General features: G+C 35.8%; 1 protein-coding gene and 1 long non-coding RNA gene across 13 annotated transcripts in view; one reads left to right on the top strand and one right to left on the bottom strand.

Annotated features, from left to right (window-relative positions):
• The window catches only part of scrib (scribble), a 70,678-nt gene that overhangs the window by 25,310 nt on the left and 24,374 nt on the right, over positions 1 to 20,994 (top strand). For 11 of the 12 annotated variants that reach the window (XR_008404952.1, XR_008404951.1, XM_053749475.1 and 8 more), the window contains 5 exons: positions 156 to 259; positions 2,679 to 2,852; positions 3,174 to 3,290; positions 4,556 to 4,708; positions 6,926 to 6,998. Coding sequence is in view for 10 of the 12 variants with exons in the window: in XM_053749475.1 (XP_053605450.1) it covers positions 156 to 259; positions 2,679 to 2,852; positions 3,174 to 3,290; positions 4,556 to 4,708; positions 6,926 to 6,998 (621 nt within the window). In the remaining 2 variants the exon portion in view is untranslated. The remainder of the gene's footprint in view (positions 1 to 155; positions 260 to 2,678; positions 2,853 to 3,173; positions 3,291 to 4,555; positions 4,709 to 6,925; positions 6,999 to 20,994) is intronic. The other variant, XM_053749476.1, reaches the window with a different exon arrangement.
• Positions 5,503 to 10,438, bottom strand: LOC128672373 (uncharacterized). Its single transcript, XR_008404953.2, has 3 exons — positions 10,107 to 10,438; positions 9,592 to 9,687; positions 5,503 to 6,144 (listed from the first exon to the last, which is right to left on the bottom strand). It is a non-coding gene; the product is annotated as an uncharacterized LOC128672373 (long non-coding RNA).

Below are 20,994 nucleotides of genomic sequence, written 5' to 3'. Positions count from 1 at the left end.
ACTTATACCGTTTTATTTTCTTAGTTTTATAAACATATTTGGTTACTTTTAGCGATCATGTAAAGCTAGAAGCTACAGACAAAAATAATAGTTTATACTTAATAAAATGGTCGTAACTATTGTATCCTTATTAACCTTACTCATTATATTACCAGACACAAGCTCCCGTGACGCTCTCGACGATCCCGATTGGGAACAAAAAGAAGAATCCAGAACGCATTCCGTCAAATTCACAGAAGAATACACAGAAACGAAAGAGGTGAGCTTATGCTGTTGCTATTATACTGTGTCCAATGTATATTCGCATGACACGTGGTCTAAGACAAAAAGGCACGCTTACACGCAGCTGTTTAAACTACCACAAAGCTACCACGGTATCAGTCACAATGCTAGAAGTAGACTTAAGGAAAGTAGGCTGTGGTTCAGGAGACATGTCATCGAAAAACTACGTATGCAAAGGGCATATAACACTTTGAGAACTGTACTCGTCGCGTTAGATTAAATTGTATAAATTGTATAGTCAATGCCACAATGATTAAATATTAAAATATTTATCTGGACTGTATTATAATAAAAAATCAAAGTTTTATGCAAAAATACAGTTGGTAGATAAATCAGGTATAATTTCTCTAGCGTTTTTGTTAATGAGTGTAAAAAGTGAAGTTTAATAATCATGTATATTTTTGTAACCTATTTTTTTTGTTTTTGCATGTTTTCCTTATTATACCTATTTTAATTGTAATATTTTATGAGCTTTTTGATTTTCGTATTACTTTCTCATTTGTATCACTATTTTCGTTTATTATCTAGTTTGTAAGATTTCCATATTTTTGCTGTTAACCTCGAAATAAATTATTTTATTACTAGGTACAGTAATTTTATTTTGTTTCGCATGTATTTTTAAGTTCGTATAATTTTGCGATTTATGTTTGGTCGAGTTTAAAAAAGGAGGAGCTTGCATTACAGACTCCACTTTTGAAATATTTGTTCTTAACTTTTTACGATCGAATGTTTTTGAAAGACGTTTTTATAAGATGTTAACAATTAAAATTGTTTACATATTAAGATATTTCACTGTTGTCGTGAAAATAACCCTATTTCATAAATATTATAAGCAATATATTATTTTTTTAAAATATAGCTTATTATAACATTATACTATTTTCTGTTAATTATAGATTCAGAACTACATAAATATTAACGCCTGTGAACATATAATTGAGACACTAGGTTCTAAACATACACAATTCATACTATTAAAAAAATATATTAGTTACTTTTCAAAAAGACGCTGAAAATAATTGGTATAGTACTAAAGAAATAATATATTATTTAAGAATCTATATGTTGTAAATTTTTATTACTGACTTTTCCTAAGCTTATTTTAAGTAGAAAAAGTTAAAGGACGAGGATGGAGGATAGGACAATAAAACAAAAAAAGCTAAATTTATTAATATGGCCCAAAACTTTTATTGTCGACTATACAAAAAAGCTGGAAGTATCTGCCGGTGCATTGACGTCGAAAATGTTTCAAGGTTCCATCGATTCAGGAGGAGAGCGAAGATACCACGCCCTCCGACGTAGCACCACAGTCTATGCTAGGCCTGCGGAGGCCTCTAAATGTAGTCCGCAAGCTAGTGACCACTCAGCGAAGGAGCTCTCTGCAACGGCTCTCTACCTCTATTACTAACCTCGCGGAGGTACGAGGCGAAGCGTTTTTACGAGTGCAATTGCAAACAGGTTTAAGTTTATTGAAGTTAGATAAAAATTATCGTCTGTTTACAGATGATATCTCGCTTGAAATGAAAAGTATCAAATATTACATAACTTTATAACGTACATTTGTAAATGCACTCGAAAGTAGTCCGTATGCAGTCCGCCATTAAACCTCTTCTTGTATCAAGTTCTGTGAATAGATTTAGATTATGATTTCGCTGAGTCTGACGCAGTTACATTTCGTTTTGTACTTTCTAAAGCATTTTTCGAACTCACTTCAGAAACACAATCGTTCCGCAGTCACTTGTCCCGTTTAATAAATAATTTGTAAACCTTCACAACTTTTTCCATCACCACCAACTATTCAAACGCAATCCATTTTTTATCTGCATTGAAGGCTTTTAGGACTAGCGTTCAACTTATCATATACACAACACTATATTTGAACTGCACTTAAATTGGATTAGTTATCAGCACAGACGTCGTAGTTTCACGGAGGCGAAGATGCGTATGATATCATATCCTGTGATTCACTCGCTTTACCTCATGTCTGTCTTGATTATGTCTATGGTTAATAGGTTAATTGATAATTAACTCATGACGGATTTTTCAGATGTTTCTCCAAGGATTTTAGGTCGAATTAGAGCTATTTGTTTACTGACATTGTTCTGTTTATTACATCTTTGTGTATGTGTGTGATATTGTATTGTACATTTTATATATCTTTCATACTGTGTTATTAATACTGTTAAAAACCAAACAAGTTCCACACAATTTATATTCCACAAAACACGCATTTATCACATGCGATTTCCAATTCTGCTTTTTTCATTTATTTTTAAAATATTTAAATGCACTATAATTATTGCATGTGCACGTTATGATAAGATTTTTTTTCTTAAGCCCATAAGGCAGAGTTATACCATATTTTGAATAGATACTTATTTTATTTCGATTTTCAGACTCCGTTCGTGCGACAGAATACGCCTCATCCCCGCGAGTTGAAAGCGAAGGCGCAAAAGATTCTGGGACGTTCGCCAGAGATCGCTACCGTGCAGACTTCACACGAACCCAAGACTAATGGTCTTCCTCTGTCGCCACCTGAGCCTACGCCGATGGTCATGGATAACCATGAGGTATATAATGATATTTTTTATGCGATGAACTTGAATTAGGTTGAAGAGAGACTACTTAGTGATCGGGAAACTGTTAGCAATCATCAATCATCCGTGAACCACTGCTTAGTATAAGCACCTTCCGTCTATGCCACCCTTTTCACAATATTAAGTATATTAACTATTATATATGTACAAACAGTAAAGTTAGTGAAACTGTCGAAAAATGCTTTTAAATACCTAGGTGAGCAAGCTCTGTTGTGAGAAATTTTGGCCTACTTTGTATGTTCTACCGTATATATAATCAAAGTGAAAATATTAACAAATGTTTTACTTGTGTAGATACACAACATACAAATAGCTGAAACAAGAGAAGACGACACCGAGTACCAACAGGCGATGGATCGGCAATCTTCGGAAGACGAGAACGACGAAAACGACGACTCTGACGAATTGGAGGTAACCTCTTTCATAATATTATTTCACTATGGTCAGGTCTCACTCACTCACTTAAGTAGTCCCCTACTTAATAAACCACACTATTATTCAAAAACATTCAGTGCCTGGCATGGTCATTCGTTGTTCTCACTATCTCTTTTCAATATTTGACATTGAGAAAACAAAATTATTCCAGGCTGAATCAGAGTATTTAGTTTTATTAATGAAAGGGCATATTGGGATCGATTTATAAAATAACTATTCTAGTCTGCATCATATAAATTTTGCATCAGCTCTGAGATATAATGGTCTACCACATTAAATAAATAAATATTTAAGGACGATCGCTCAGATTGGGGACTAAAGGCAGTTCTTACAAAGCTATTACTAATAAGTAATATTTTTTTCTAACTACATTTAACATGATCTTGAAGTTTATTGATAAGTACTTAATTAGTATTAACACTGGTGTTATGTAGAAAAACATTAACAGATATGCAAGTTAATCCTGCATTATACAGTAGTATTAATATTTATGAGTGGTATTCCTAACAGTTTTTATGCTAACACTACATACCAGGTAATTATTATCTGCTTAATTCTAATGATTTATAAAGTACAGTGCATTGAAGTTAGCTGCACTTTGTTTTAATTTTAGATTTCAAGAGATTTGTAAAAAAGGTTTAAAATGTTTTTGCTTTTTTAAATAGCGTCCCTTAAAATCAATCGTTATTAAATTAGATATTTTTTCAATTCCACGAAGCTATAAAATTACTAGCTCATATTTGTATGAAGTCTTTAGTATTTCGCACTTAGTTTCGTAATTTAGACCTTAAAAATGAGGGTTTTCTGAACTCCAAATCCACAACAGATGTCAGCCTCAATACATAAGGTCTAACGTTGTGTTGTCATTGGTCAATTATTTGACGTATCCGGGCAGATGTCAATAGAAATGGTAGTTTTGTACTATCTTGCAGACCTGACTTAAGACAAAGAAAACTATAGACGATTCTCAGCCCATTCCATACAAATTGGTTGTTTTGGCTTTGTAAAATTGGGCATACGGTCAAGATACTAGTACTTTGTCTCGTCTCTTTCTTCTCGTATATTTTTAATATACGTTTCCTTTTCTTTTGTATGATCGAAATTAAAGACATGCCGAAGTCTACAGTTTTCTTTGTCTACGGGACCTGACGCAATAAAAAAGCAGAAAACATTCATTTAAAGGGTTTAAAGTCGTGGTATTGAACACGGGTTGTAATGACGGGTGTTTCGGTGGCGGTTAGCACGGGCCGCGGCGCGTGGCGTGGCGCGCCACCGTGGAGGAGCGCGCGGCGCCGGTGGGCGGCCGCCTCCACCGCCGCGACACCCCCCACCACCTCAAGAACAAGCGCGTCAACCAGATTGACGCAGGAAAGGCGCGCGATTTGATTGCGCAGGTGCTGCTTGCGTTGTGTGTGTGCGAAATGTTACGCGGTAGTTTATTTTTACAAGCTTTAAACTTGTATGAGAGTTAGGTTTTAGGTTAATATTTGATGAAAAATAAATATAATTTTTTCTCTCTTTATTTTGGATTTTTGATTTTACAATAATTTGGATCAAAAATGAAATATTTGTTAAAAACTTATTCAAGTACATACATGAATTATGCACCGGCCAACCATTAGTTACACCAAGTAACGAATAGCAAGTTACTATTTTGGCAATTTCTTTCTTCTTAACATGATGACTCGGGTTTTATGATGACCATTCGACACCACTGATACAGGATTATCTGTGGCGTCATCCTGGTTTTTCCTGGTTAGTGTGCAGGTAGGGCCGATAAGTCCCACTCCTGGGCAAAGGCCACCCACAATTTTTTCATTGAATACATTAATAGTAATTTTCAATAATGTATTATTATTACAGTATTAAAATACTTGATTTCGTTGCGTGATTCAAAGTGAGATCGTAATATGTCTTAAATTAAAATAGATAATTCAGTACATAGGTAATTCACTTTTCTGGAGAATCGCTGACGCCTGACATTTCGCAAATTTCGATGTATTGCATCGCCTGTGTTTTTTGTCTCCTATGCCTGTGTTTTCACGCTTATGCTTAACAAAATGTATAAGGAATTCGATTATTTTATTTGTCTAGAATATGCATTAACACTTCTTTAACTAGAATGAAGCAGCATCTATTTGGTTAATTTTGTTTTTAGTTCAATCTGCGTATTTTCGTTTGTAATAAAAAATCTGCTTTTATGTTGTAATATGTACTCACTGACATAACAGTGATTCTCAATAACAGTATATTTCATTAAATACACGTGTAAGCCAGCGAGCACATGTTCTATTTATGGTATGTTTATCATTACTGCATCGTGGCTACGTTTGATTGATTTGTAGAGGAAACCGTGAACTACCGTATAGATAGCATTTTTATTTAATCACGTTGCTAATTTCATGTGAAAGTAATTATCTCATTGTTATATGTTGTTGGTGTGTCTTAGCTTGACTGCATGAAAATTGAAATCTGATATGTTTTTAATCTATGTTTATTTCTATATATCTGTTTATCATACTGTCATCTGGTATATTTACATATATTCGCGATTTATGGTAATTTAGTTACTTATAACCAAGATTACCACGGAATATTAAAAGTTTTAAATAGATTAGTATTGAAACGGGTCTCGTTAGAAATTATGACAGATGTATATTTTTAAAACATAATATCATAGTCTTATAATATTGATCAGTAATGTATTTGTCACTGTGAAATCGATACGAATATTGATTTTTTTCATTCAATAATGCCCCACATAAAACTATGCGAAAGGGTAAAAGTTGACAACGGCGTGCGTCGAAATTTCTTGTTCAACGGAGAATAGCTGAAACAATAGAGTCGTGAGATTGTTTCGCATCGCACCCATAAAGCCTGCGAGCACAGTAACGTAGAAATGTCGACAATACCACCACCACCGCTACTCTCTCCGCTGTAACGGTCCGAAGGAATGCGTATTTTATGTTATAGCCCATCACCTAATTATTTCGAAACAATGTGTGTCCAGTTTAACGTAAAACACTGATAAGATCAAAACCGAATCATGTAAATTAGCAATAAATCTTTTGGCGAATCGCTCCGTTTGTACAATCACGTCGGGACCGTGGGTAATTGTTGGAATACGGCGGGTGTTACGGGCTGATGAGCGCGGGCCCTCGACCACGACGCTCGCGGTAGACCCTCCGCGACTCGCAGAAATGACTGTCTTGCACCGGACCGCTGTCCACGATGCTCCGTGTTCCGCGTTTAATCGATAAGTCGCGAAGTGCCGCTTTCTATAACAGTGTTGTGTTGAATAAATCACCAATAAACACCCACTTCGCCGTTATCGACACTTATTAAAATGAGGTGCTTGAAAGTGGCAGGAGGATGGCTGGCCCGGGTGAGATACGTGCGCGGATAAGGAGACATTCAAAGCGAGATTTCAATTTAGATTCCAATGCATTTTGTTTGGCTTGCCTTGCTTGCGTATTGTGGTATCATGATCATTCGACCCTGAATAGGCGACAATAGTCCTTATTGGCGGCCGCACCACATTTGGCCTCTTGCACAGAAGCATGCGACTATATGTTGAATGAAACAGTTTAGTAATGCTCGTTTTTTTACAGGCGATCAAAAAACGCGAGCAACAAGAAGAGCAGAAGACTGATGACGAGGAAGCAGTCGAAGACATTCCTGACGGTAAGTCTTTACAAAATAATTTTAAATTCCTTTTGTTGTTCCTCGTCCTCCTCGTTGTTGTAACCTCACAAAAATATTTTTATATCTCTATCGCTGTTATTGCAAGTAATAATATATATAGCGTGTTACACTTAGTATGTATGTATATACATATAGTTATTTTGTTTAGTGTCATAGGACTCCTTGTCGAAAGATATGAACAGGGGCATGAAGACAGTTAGTTGACATCGGTAAATTACGACGATCTGCGGGATAGTTGCTGGTTGCGACATATTTAACACGGTCGTGACCATTATAAAATATTTAGAGTATAGAATGGACTCGTCGTGCCATATCTTAAAATCGCTCATCAACATAGGAATTGACATCACCATTTCACGTGTATTATACTAGTTTTGTTTCATGAACATCGAAAACACGTAAGAATGTGCTGCGAAAATTTTTTAATAATAAAAATTTAAAGTACCTTTGGATAAAGTACCTTTGGATTTTCATTATTTTGTGCTCTCGAGCGTGAATCGCTCTACTGTCACTCTTCATCATACAAAAAGGCGCCACCCATAAACCCCTGCTATGTGAGAAATGCACTGATATGTGAATTTCCACTTTCGAACTTTTTTCTCATCGAATGAATAAATTACACTTAACAAACTAGATTATACTACATTTGTGAAAGCTCAACTATTTAGGCACCGTCCGTATCAGATTCAAATTTAACATGCTTATCGAAAAATATTTGCACAGTTGTGATATCAATATGACACAGTTTCGGTAGTGTGAATGAGTCGCGGTGTATCGCCATAAAGTTTTGTCTTTAAAGTTTTTATAATATCAGGACGTAGTTTACTTTAACGTAGTATGTACTTTAACGCTTCTTAAACATCTTAATTTTGTCAAATATAGTTTGGGTTATTTTTTACATGGTACTACGGACGAAAGATTAAAAAATATAAGCCACGAGCTGCGCTTTGAGGCGTGAACCTTAATCCGGCGAAAGCTTTGCCAACCGGAAAAATAGGGTTTGGACAAAAACGAGTAATGCTCAGAGATTAAGTTCAGTTAGTGATTCCAGCGACAAATCGGCTTTATTCGATATTCGCCATGTAACATCGGTATCGGCGACGTTATCAGCTTATCTTCCGTGCCCGCGTGCCATTTCGCTACGTGGTCCGAAGCCCTGCAGTGTTTCGCTGGCTTGCGACTGGTTTGCTTCAGATTCCATCAGCATATGCTGTGAAATTTAATAATCGAGTGTTCATGTCGCGTGACACCGCATGCCGACTGCGACGTACAATTCATGATCTGTGACCAGAGATATTTACGTAGGCTGTGACTCAAGCTAGATATGAAAACAATCGATTAGTATGAAAACGGTTAGCGGTAACGCGGTGTCTAACTTGCGCTGAATTTGAAGACTGTGCTATTAATATTGTGTTTGTGTTGAATCTTATTTGTGCAGTGAAACCCGCGGCTTATGTGAAAATATTCCTTTGTTTGCTGTGAATACGTTCATTTGTGAATATCCCACTTAAACTTAATTATTTCCTTAGTTTTTAAAAGTAAATATTCAAGTATTAATTACATGCTTCTGAGACGTCGCACATAGCTGAGCGCGTGAAGGTCATACTTGGTTATTGTTCGTCATCATAAACAATGTTCACATACATTCTCGAAGTATCTGGTTGTACCGATTCGTACGCCTATGCCGTTTTACACGGAAGTTCTGATTTGCTCCGTTTACCCTAAAATTGCAGGTTGTGTCCAGCATTTATGAGTTGATACCAACTTTCTCTGTGCCTTAACTGCACTGCACAAATTGCTCGAGTTATTTAATTGTTTATAGCCTCTCTGTTACCACCATTATCAGCAACAATTTATTTCCCACCGAAAATACAATGTCGAATTCTTTGTGGAATTTTTTAATCTAAATTTATTAGTCGATTCATACTTATTCCAATCATGGTTTCATGTTGGTGGCGATCCTTGTAATGCTAGATAATAGCATGGTTGACTCACAAACAACAAGTTTCCTAACATTTGGGCTCGCAACATGTCGAAACGTTTACGTTACACGCTCATCTGATACGCGATAAAATTCCAAGAGATACGATCTTCGCGGTTTTTCTTCCACAAATGGGTCACTAGCCGCTTCATACTTTTGTCCTATTTTGTTTCTACTTAGAAACCTTAGTAGAGCATGTCTCTAGCTTCGGCGACAGTCATAATTCCACTACGTTTTGATTTCTTCTAGTTAGAAAAGCGTTAAATTGTTCACAATGTAGTAGAGCATTGCACAAAATGCTAGGTATTAATTGTTGCTAGTTAGCGTTTAATTATTGCAACACATGAACTACTTCTTATTTATCGCTAGAACAATGCTTTAAGTATTCTTAGTGACCAAACATGTGTAGTGTGGAATGAACGACCTTCACCCAATATTCGATAACAGTTTTTTATCGGGGCCAGCAGCCTCTGCCTTGGCTTTCTACTACTTGCGAGCGTGTCCTGGGCGAAAAACTAATAGATTCATTAGTAATCACCTTGTTAAGGCCGAATCAAACAATATGTCTTTAGGGAATAAACACATACTTACTGTTTATTTGTTCATGTTATTGAACCGACGGGCGACATTATCTTATCAATTTCAATATTGATGTTTCCACTGTCACAGTCCACAGTTGCATTTTGCCTGGAATTCATGTGTTACTCATTTAAATATGTGTCTAATTTGTGACTTTAAAAAAACAAGAACACCCAATCATCCATAATAACTGCAGTTTAAGTAGATGTTTTTTTCAACAGTTGAACTGTTCTTAAATAGTGTTTTAGTAATTTCTTTCATTATTTTTTGAAATTACTACATACAATGTATCGACCTTGTCGCTCAATAAGCTACGTGCACTAATTTCTCTGCCTTTCCTCACGAGGTCAGCGGAGCTGACCTTATCTGACATCATAATTTGATTGATACCGGTATTGATGTTATCGCAGTCGATATACGCATAGCTTTGTGTGGAAGATTGCATGGTAATAATCTCACGATTTGCTATCTACGTATTTTCTCCCGTCATTTTTTTCTCAACCGTCGTATAAGAATTTTGACAGTACCTTTGTCTGAGTCGTGTCGATGTTTCGGCGCCGCCATTTGAACCTCAATTAATTCTGACAACGGCGTTCTTGTTCTCGGACTTGTGGTCATTTACTAATACATCAACCATCATTACTCATCGTTCATAAAGGTTCGCAAACGTCTTTTACTTTCCTTCGTGATAAGTTACTTTGTTGTGTAATCAGCGCCATGGGATGAAATTAATTTCATGTAATCTTAGAGAGAGTTTCTAATTTCAGCTCAGCTATCTAAATAAATGTCAGTCTGATATTTTAAATACATACGGAAATAAGAATATCAGTGATTAATACATTAGATAATAGACTGTCTGATTGAGTAATATGAAAGATAAAAGATTGGAACTAAAGATAAGTGTGCGCGGAGACGGTCCGCTAACTCGAAATAGCACTTTAAGGAGTAGTAACCGTAGTAACCGCAGCATCGATAGCAGCAGGAGTGGCGGATCCGGGCTTCCTGTGAGCGAAATTTTCGCTATCGACCGCTTCGCGCCTCCTCAAAATAGACCCTTACAATTACTGGATAAATATAGACGGCAGCCAAATCATTATGGGTATCCAGGACAAAGCTTGCCGGCACTAAATCAGTATGAACCCAGAAATAACGGATACGATCCAATAGATAGAAGAAACTCATACTTCGAGTACCCTGAAAATGATATGTTATACAGGCCTCAGTCGCGATTTCGCCCCGATTTCCATCAGCTACAATATCAACCAGTTTTTGAGGAGACGCCTAGACAACTGTATGGTACATTACCGCATGCAGCTCCGGCAGTATACCATGACCAATATGGAAAATCAAATGCTGGCCTATACACATTACCGACGAGATCTGGGCCAAGAAGAGTCCGCATAAGTGAGCATCAGCCAATTGTGTATGGATATGGTACGTCGTAATCATAACTCAATTTAGATGTTTTAGTGGCTTTTGTAAATAATCCCTGGAAATTAGACATTCATTTTACTATCAAATCGACATAACCTGTGTCGAATTGCTATTTGATGCCCGTGAAAAGCAAATTTGATGTTTATATTCTATTAGATTCTCCACGTTCATATTTGTACAACGTTTATATGTTATATGTATTTTATTATGCAAATACTTTACGTTTCCAAGTTAATAATTTTATTTTTAATGTGGAATTTATTACAGGATTGCGAAATAAAATTTGAACTCCATTACAGTACCCATTAATTCTGAAAAGTATTATTAAACGGTCCCAGTTTTATTGAGGAGAAATTGTTTAGAAAGCTCTTCAACGGGAACTAATCTAGTCGTTAACCAGTAATATATCACATTGTAGGTGCTCCTAACATAAATTTTCACTTTCGACTCATTGCTAGACCACTGGCTTTTGTGACATGCAGATAGTTAGAAATCTGTTCTCGAGTACTTAGTTCATGTAAATCTATGCAGCAGTCATCGGCGTCAGTTAGTGCAGTTCTCAAAATTTGTAAACTTTACATAGGGCAGTAATGGAATTCACAAGAATTATGGCTTATGTGACTTGTTTTCTAAAACGTGCTATTCCTGAATGATTGGATAATGAAAATGCTCACTTAATTTAAACTGTATGTAGAAATGGTTAATTCAGCGTCAGTCAAGCATCAATCGAATGACTTTTACCTTTTTAGTACATATATTTATGCGTGTGTGCGTAAGTAGGACGAAAGCTGGCCGTGCCCTCCCTAGGGATGGCCAACAATAGCTGCAACAGGCTCCCCGCGTCAACTGGTGCGCTCTAATGAACCTGGCGAAATCAGGTGCACGCCGTCCCTGGCCTCAGTCAGTACTATACCGGCATATACACCCACACGCCCTGTGCTTAAGGAAAAAAAAACATCGGAGAAATGAGCTAAAAATGGCTATTACTAGATCAGCCATCCGCGGAGTTATGTGTTCCATCATGGAGATCACTTTCAAAGCAAGTAAGATTGTGTCTCTTCCACAGAAATCTAGAAATGGCATCTGCAGCTTTAATAGCTAATTAAAAATAAAAATGTAGATAGTCTAAACTTGCAGCAACAAAGGCCCCAATTCTATCTGAATTAAAAAATATCTAATATCTACTCTCTACACATATCACAATTGAAAGTCACCAAAAACGTTGTTATTATTTTTTATGTAATTTCCTTGGATATCTTCCAACCGGATATTATACGCCAGTATACCGTTACAATTCGTTACGACCGATCTTTCTGAACTCTTTGGTATGTCCATAGCAAAAACTGATTTCTGTTTGGGCGCGAATAATTTTGTCAATCATTTTATTTTATTTGTCCATAACTTCCAATATTCATGTCTAATTTTTATTGTGTATAGTGAGTGATCTTGTGATAATTGATCTTACGAAATCTATACGGTTATTAGCTCTATGGTTTTTAGTCTGACGGTTAAAATGTCATAATAGATAAACGAATGGAATACTTTCTTGATTTTTATGCTGATATACAGCTTATTGGAAAGTTCAGACGCGAGACCTTTATATTCTTTATTTAGAAGCCTATTTTGATACGGATTTATGCAATGAATTCTTACAAACGCTGGAGCAAACCGTTATCTATCTCGATTCAGTTGCTATAACAATTCATCATATCTGATGAAAAGTACTGCGAGACCAGTTTTTGTAGAGCTCGGTATAGATAATTTTTAAAGTATCGCATAAATGTGTTACTGGGGAATACCGATGAGTTTAAGTTACTAAATAGACTCGTCTTTAATCATTATGATCAATATAACTCCTAATCCTTGAAAATCTTTTTCACCTTTTGTTAAATACTACAACTGCTAGTAATATGGCGAAAGAATCTTGTAACTTGAAGCGTACCGGAATAATATTTTTTATTTACAAATAAAACAAACACAGTTATAGGCTAATGGCGCGCCTGAGTAGTTTGTATTCGTGAGGAGATCCCTGATACGACAAGAGACGAGCACGATTGACACCGCTGAACCCCTGCCGAGTTGAAAATAACTAGTACTTCAATGCTTTGTACAGTTAGGTGTATATTTGTACATGCCCTTGAAGCCCTTACATTGAACACCTGTGGCGCCCAGACGGATGTGACCGTGAGATCTAGATCTCTGCAATTGAGCCCACCTTGTGTTGGTCTAAATAACTATGGCTAATTTTTACCCAACAATGTAGATGCGAAACAGATTGTGATTTTTAGCATATACGGGTATACATATGTTACAATGTCTCTTTATTGACCCCGAGTCGAGGAGGTCACACACCATAAATTTTAATTTCACGACTGACAAAAATGAGTAATTTAATACCGAACTGTAATATAATATTCATGAATATAATATTTAGTTCTGTCTTATTTAATTATGTTTGTTTTACTTACCATAAATTTTATTTTTCATTGATTTAACTCTCCCATAGATATTTCAATATTTTTTCATTCACGGTATATTGAATTGCGTTAGGGAACTGTCAGTCAGTCAAAAGTGCGATTCAAAATAGCTATGGGTTTACTTTCCAAGTGCGATAAATTAATGTCATAGATTGTAATTTGGGACTCGTTATTTTGTTATACACAAAAACACCTTTCTCTATGTTGTAATTAACGTCCGCAGTGTACTCACGTTTTTCTTTTACAATATCAATCTTCGTGCATCCGCGTCGTTACGTTGTGAAAGTCCTTGTTATTGTGCTGTACTTATCAACTTATTGATTAGAAATATTGTTATTATGCCGACCTAATGTCACTCCGGATGCCATCGAACACTGCTTTTCCGTTTCCCTCTGTGTCAGCGATTTTATCATGTACTATCCATCAGTTTCTCTCCATTTATCTGAGAGAAGCAATCTGCGCAGATTACCCATTACACCGTCTTTGTGCACGAATTAGATTCTGGCTCGCTGGTTGTTTCACGTGAAGCAACCAGCGAGCCAGAATCTAATTCAGTCAATGTTTCTAAATCAATCTTGCCTTAATGATTCTAGCCCTTGGTGTAGTTTCTCCCATTCTTTTAGTGCATTCCGACCGCAATATGCACACAAACACAGCCTTCTGCGGTTTGTATCTAAAAGCATGAGAATAAATGCGAATGAAGTAATTCCTGGGCTACTGGAGAAGAGAGAGCGTAATGTGATAGACGTATGAAAATGGTTGACAGCGAAATAGATCGCAATCAATTTTAAAATATAGATTAAAGAATTTAAGAATCTTTAGTAATTAGCATAGTCTTCTTGTTAATAAACCCTATGTGGCGCCTATCTCGAAAGTGAACCTGTAAATAAGTTCTCGATCGGCGACGTCGACGACAATACGATACCCTGCGAATGCGATAGCCAATTGGTTATAATTTATTTTACACCTTTATCCACGCTCGATTAAATCGTTTATTTGCCTGTCATTCGTAGCCACGATAAACTTAAATTACCGCTCCTTTTCCTAAGGTTAAACCGTTAGATATTTACCTTTTTATAGCGACATGGAATTGAACTTTAGTAAAATTATTTCCCATTATACTACCAGGTTTACTTCCGGTAATAACACGGGTGCTTTTTTTTCATGTTATCTCTAATTACTATCACAATTCTAATTTCACTTCGAAAAAGTGTGTTTTATACATATCCAACTACAAGACTGCAGAATCCTTGCATAGAATTTCGAATTTTAGTCACTAATAACCGTTAACCTGAATACAAGATGAGTGAACAACAAATTTGCAAGGAAATGTCCTTTTGAGAACGAGTTCGATTGTCAGTGTCAGTGTCAGTGGTCCAAGCCAAGAGCCTGTTACGGTGACGCGTGCCGTATCTAATTGGCATCCTTGCATATTCATGGGCAAATCCTAGATGCATGCTCGGGGTTTGCTGTATGTTATGTACATTTATAATCGTAAACAAGAATATATATTATCTGAGAAATAATTTCTAACTCCGATGTAGGTATATAAATAATTGAGGAATATCATAGTATATTTTTAACCTAGCCTTGTAAGACAGTCATACGTGTTCTTCTTTGAATTGTTCATTATTTGTATTGCTTCCTGCATATTTGGAGCCTTAACCGAAATCGTTAATCCGATATAATTTAAAACCGTAATCTTGTCTGTATCCGAAAGCTATATTTAATAGTATAATTAATACATGAGTATCCAGATGCGAAAGTTCATATCCATAACATCCTTTCTTCAGCCTATCTAGATCACTTGTTAGATGTCTATTTCATTCAGACGGGTGCTGTTTATTAATCGGATTTATGCTGAAAGCTGTATCCCGTGAGCGTGCTCAGTTTCTAATTTTCTCTAATAACGGAGCATTATGCATGGCTGTTATTGTGCCCTATCATTTCTATACACAATAGGGAATAATTAAATCGCTCTATCAAGCAGATATTTTATTATAATAATGTAATCTTTATCAGAAATTGTCGAAAAGCATTCGTTATGTAAATTTAAAAATAGATTTTATATTCAAATGAAAAACTAACAAAAAACTATTAGAAACAGTGGCTACTGTTTGTAATAAAATCGAAAATGCTCTCGTAATTCCTGATAACTGTAGGTGCCATCGATCGGCGCATATAATGGGTAGGTAATGCGAGGGTAAAAAATAAAAGGAGTCGGTATGCCAGGTTGAGACTTTCTATTTTTATCGAGAGGAGAGGTCGCGGCGCGGGCGCCGCCGCCGGCGCCGCAGCCTTCGGTGGTGCGCAGCATTCCGTCATTTATTGCGCCCCGGGCTGCGCGCACGCACGCGTTATAACCAAACTCGTCACTCAACTTCACCGAACAATTTTTTGTTTGTTTTGTTTACATTCAAAATTATCGACCTCGTTTTGAAATTGAACTATTCATACGCATCGTTCAATCGCGTCTAATCATGGACAATGACCGGTTGAGAATGCGTTAGGGTGAACTTGTGCTAGTTGATTGACGTCCGATACTAACTCGATACTAATACATCAGAAGCCGGTAATTTGAGACCCGCCTACGTATATCTGCGCCCTGATCAGGAAATTGACGGGGCTCGTTTTGAAGCAGGAAAATGGGTGTTATAAGGAGGAAAAAGCGTAAGTGGATTTTTATGACTCTTAATTTCTGAATTTTTGTATATTTTTAATACAATCGCAATAACATAATATTTGCATAATTTTAATAGGTAGATTACCTACAGTAATCACTTACAGCTTCTCAATTTTATTGGTACCATAATCAATTCTATTGACATAATCTTATATGTAATTGAAGTATTGTTTATAAATGTGACATAAACATTTTCTCTTAACATAAACCCATATACCGTTAGAACAATTCATAGCAGTTACCTCTAAACGACTTCCTTTACCATATAATTAATTTACTTTGTCCATGTTAACTATATTATAAACGAGCTAACACGACAATAAAAGAGTATAAATTTAATTAAAATTATTGCACGGAATTGGCAATCTGTCGGCGGCAAACAATTTATTATTCCTGAGGGAAATTGAATTCATAATCGACGTTAGAAATATTTCTGGTATCGGAGATCCAGCTCGAGCTTTTATTGATTTGTAGTCGTGTTCTTGTATGTGATTAGCCTGTTCATTACCAATAAATACTGAACACGACCTATATAGTTATCACGATATGAAATGTATCGCACGATTTCATTTCATAATCATATTTATTTATTTCTAAGCAGAAAGGCAACTTATTTCATTGTTATATATGAAATATTTACAATGTTCACTAAACATTATGTTAATTTTATTTTTTAATTTGTCAATTCATTAATTTGAAATTAATAGAGTAACTTGCTTAATCCCTTAACGCTGGCCACGATCATTTTTTTTCTGATCCATCAATGATTTGGTTCAGAATATCTTTAAAAGCTAAGCTAGAAATCGTGCACAAAAAATAAATTAAGATATCGGTAAGAAACTGTGTTTTGACTCCCTACTGAGAAACAATGGCGTATTAAAGTACTGGCGGTGATTTCATTATTTATACAAAACCTTTTTTATATAGATGTGTACTGTAATAAGAATTTATATGTACTTAAAATATAATGTTTTAATTGTTTTACCTCAGTCGGCTCAAGTGGCGCATCAGTGAATGGTTTTATGAGTTAATAATAACTTTGATGTGCATAAGCTGTAGACGAAAATAGAAGGAGACTGTCCAGATATATTAATACTATATTGACATTGTTTTCATGTAGATTGAGCTTAGAATAGGATTCAAGAGCAGTTTTTTTATTTTGCTTGTTAAGTTAGCTGTGGATATTTAAAAATATTACATTTTCTATTGAAATTTACGTGATGTGAACTTTTATGACTTGATTGCAGTGTTTGACATTGCAATTTCTTCCGTGATAAAGAAGATAACAGTGTGGTGAAAAAGCCAGCAAAAAGAATTTCAATAAACTATCTAATTATATTGTAGATCACAACGTATATTGAAACGAGAAGTTGTCGTCTTGTTGTGATCTTAAGAAAAGTCAACAATTGTATATTTTTATTGCGGCATGATGTTGGCAGCAACGTGGATTATCGTTAAAATTATTATTGCTTAACGATACACAACACAACGACAAACATTGAATATTACTTGTAATTTGCAGCCTTTTGTTCAATATGACATTCGTCATATGTTTTTATGTTCAAGAAGTCGCGATATGAAGGTGAAGTAGTAGTTGTGCTGCGATGCGGTCATCGCTTACATATTTGTTTGGGCTCGTCGTCATAAGGCCACGGACACACGATGTTATTCGAAATATGCTACGCGCTAACTGGGCTTTATCACGTCACTTCAATATCTGGTTCTCTGTCCATTCACCCTGACGCAAATTATTTTGATTTTAAAATGTCTACTGGCGATTGTTTCTTACTTGAGAAATAATGTTACTGAAACCAATGAAATGTAGACACAAAACGTGCACGTTTTGCATGGATGTTCAAATCTAGATATTGTATTGCAAAATAACGCTATTTCAATTTGTATCTTGATTGCATTCGCCTAATTGTCTGCCGGCTTCCGTGTAGTCTCGACCTAAAGTGACTTCCATGATCTATGTGCGTTTCGCAACTGCGTAACAAGAATGATGTTTATTTATTCATGGTATTATGGCCACTAAACTAACCACTCGATCTGACCGATTTGTACTCATTTAGGTAACCTTCAATTATGTCATCTCTAAAAGTAGGTTGCTTCACAAAGGTTTTTGTGGTCCTTGACGTACGCGATATTTACACATACTATGGTAAATTTCGTTTACTACGTTTTAAAAAGGGACGAGTTTATATATATTTTAAGTAAACGTAAAGCTGGGTTCCGACGCTTTATGGCCGAGGATGGAACTGGGAAAACGCTTAGTTGAGAGAAAATTCAAAAATATATCAGTAGCACTTAGTTATTAACGATTAAATAAACGACTGGAACCTATAGAAGGTAAGGTATATATTAGCTAACCTTGTATTATCCAATGTTTATGGGTGACGTTGCAGCATGGACGGAGTAGATTAATGATGATGTAGGTCACATCTGATCTAAATGATGTATGAAGTCATGTGTTTTGTAGTACGGGTGGGCGCCGAGGCCACTGACTGCGGTACAGACAACTGCATTATGCATATTACTCTCTTTTCACTTCTATTTCACCGTACAAGCGGTGGATTTGCAATGAATATTTATGTACGTAACTCGCGCAGTTCGCGCACTGAACGTTTTACACCTATTACGCATAGTCGACTACGTCCATTAAATCAAATTGCCTACCTTAATTCAACTTAACAGCCCGCCTCCAAGCTTTTACCTATTATAACTGCAATTACTTACATTGCACTCACAATTTCCCTTAATAGTCTGATTGCTGCACCCGTCTTTCCCACACAGGTAACGGGTGCAATTTTATCTTTGTCACTCGGCGTAATCTAACGAGATAAGCGTTCGACACTTGTATTTATATCCTTACTTTCACCTGTCTCCAGTTTCAATCGGTATTAAATTACATCTGTACCTAGAAAAGAACGTTTTCCAATAAAATAAGACTACTGTTAAACCTTAGTCACGAATCCCACTGTAAACTATCACGATTCGATTCAAAGTACAATAGTTGCGTTGTTATTCTATTAAGGTTATCCCGGGGTGAAAGTATCGTCTGATTGGTCATTGTGACTGACGCAGGACGCTCTGGATCATGATTTCACTACGAGCATTCATCTTGACATGTTGATTGTCGTGCGATGCAATAGTCGCCATCGTTTGCCTTGCCATACAAATCTCAGTCTGCTTTGTCACTTGTTGCATAGAACGTAACTAGTATTAGATGCCTGTCATCAATTGTTGTCAGTTGGATAATACTTGGTCATTCTCAATAACGAAACTTGTCTATTTTATCTCTGTGGACAATTGTGTGGTAATCATTCCTGGTGTGGTCTATCTAATCTACTGTATTCTAAAAACATATAGATGTATCAATCCTCGTGAATGTTATATTATTACATAGTATCTGGTTAATGATCTTCAGTCACGTGATGTCGTGATGATATCGTTTCAGGATCGTGACGCCAGAGTCATAAGGTTGATATTCTGAATAAAACCACAATGTATTCTCCTTGCATACGTGCGTGATGGTCAAAGGGCAAATATGCGGCTCTTTTATAACGCCCGCTCTCTATTAAACTTAATTTGCACATAATTTCTTACTAACTTTCTACACCAACTTTTTAATCTAATCTCCATCTTGCCTCAAAGCCGCGAGTCTCGTGTCGATGTGGATGTTTAAATAGGATCAAATCATATTCAATATATCGCTTTATCGCTTATCAAGAAACACAGAAAGTCTAAACTGAAATATTAGTCGCTACATCATTATACGTCTACGAACTAAAATTTGACAAAAGAGAAAAGTCGACTATTGGACTTAGCCAGGAGGGGCAAGAAATGCATTATCATCACTACGTTAAGTGTAGTAGTGACCTTATGTACTATTAGCCATTACATGTGAACTTCAGTGACGGAGACTGTTATGTAACAAGTTAAAATCTACTCGCATATAATTTGTCATGTTATTGTTTACAGCGCCGATTTATCAAAGTTGATTGTCGCGAGCGCAACAAAGCGAAATACGAATGCGAATACCGAATGGTATCACGACTTTCTATTATTTCGGGTTACAGTTGACATTTTAATAACACTTCCGTTGATAAATTATAGTCTTTTTGTGATTCAAAATTATTTATTTTTAGTCATATTATTAATTTAAAATATTGCTATATGCGATTACTTTTGCAAATTCTATAAATGATTCGTATTTTGTTTACATTAATTACTTTCATATACTATGTCTATAAATAATATTGCATAGTGAAATGTCGATTGGTACGCAAATATCACGTGATCATTATTAATTGTAGTACCTTATAGTACAGATAACCATGCATGACTTATGAATGTTCAAATATACAGTACGAACACATACACGTGATCAAATGCCATAAAATTTATATGGCCTTTTAAAGTACTACCTTTTCCCTTCATAAAAGTACTTTATTTATTTTTCACTCGTAAGAAATAAATGACCAGAAGCCAAATGGAAACCAAATAAATGTTTTCCAAGCCATAGAAGAATTTTAATTGAATTTAGTTGTCACCGTAACTCGGCAACTAGTTAAATTTTCTTAAAATTGTGTAATCGTTATGAACTTTTAAGATGGCAGCCGCAATTAATTATTAGATAACATTTGTTATAATTGTAAGCCCATAAATGGATGTGCGGATACATGTATTTAAAAATTAATAACATCTGTAATGTAATATGTTTTAACAAGTGAAGATAGTTTGATTAATTGTTTATAAGAAGTGCGGTTTTTTCCAACGTTTGATCTGCCCAGCAGTGATGTGATGTGATGATGATATTCA

This window comes from Plodia interpunctella, chromosome 9 (genome assembly GCF_027563975.2).
Source record: "Plodia interpunctella isolate USDA-ARS_2022_Savannah chromosome 9, ilPloInte3.2, whole genome shotgun sequence".
In the NCBI taxonomy this organism is placed as follows: Eukaryota; Metazoa; Arthropoda; class Insecta; order Lepidoptera; family Pyralidae; genus Plodia; species Plodia interpunctella.
Note: the sequence above shows the minus strand (reverse complement) of the source record. Positions and strands in the feature narration are given on the sequence as shown.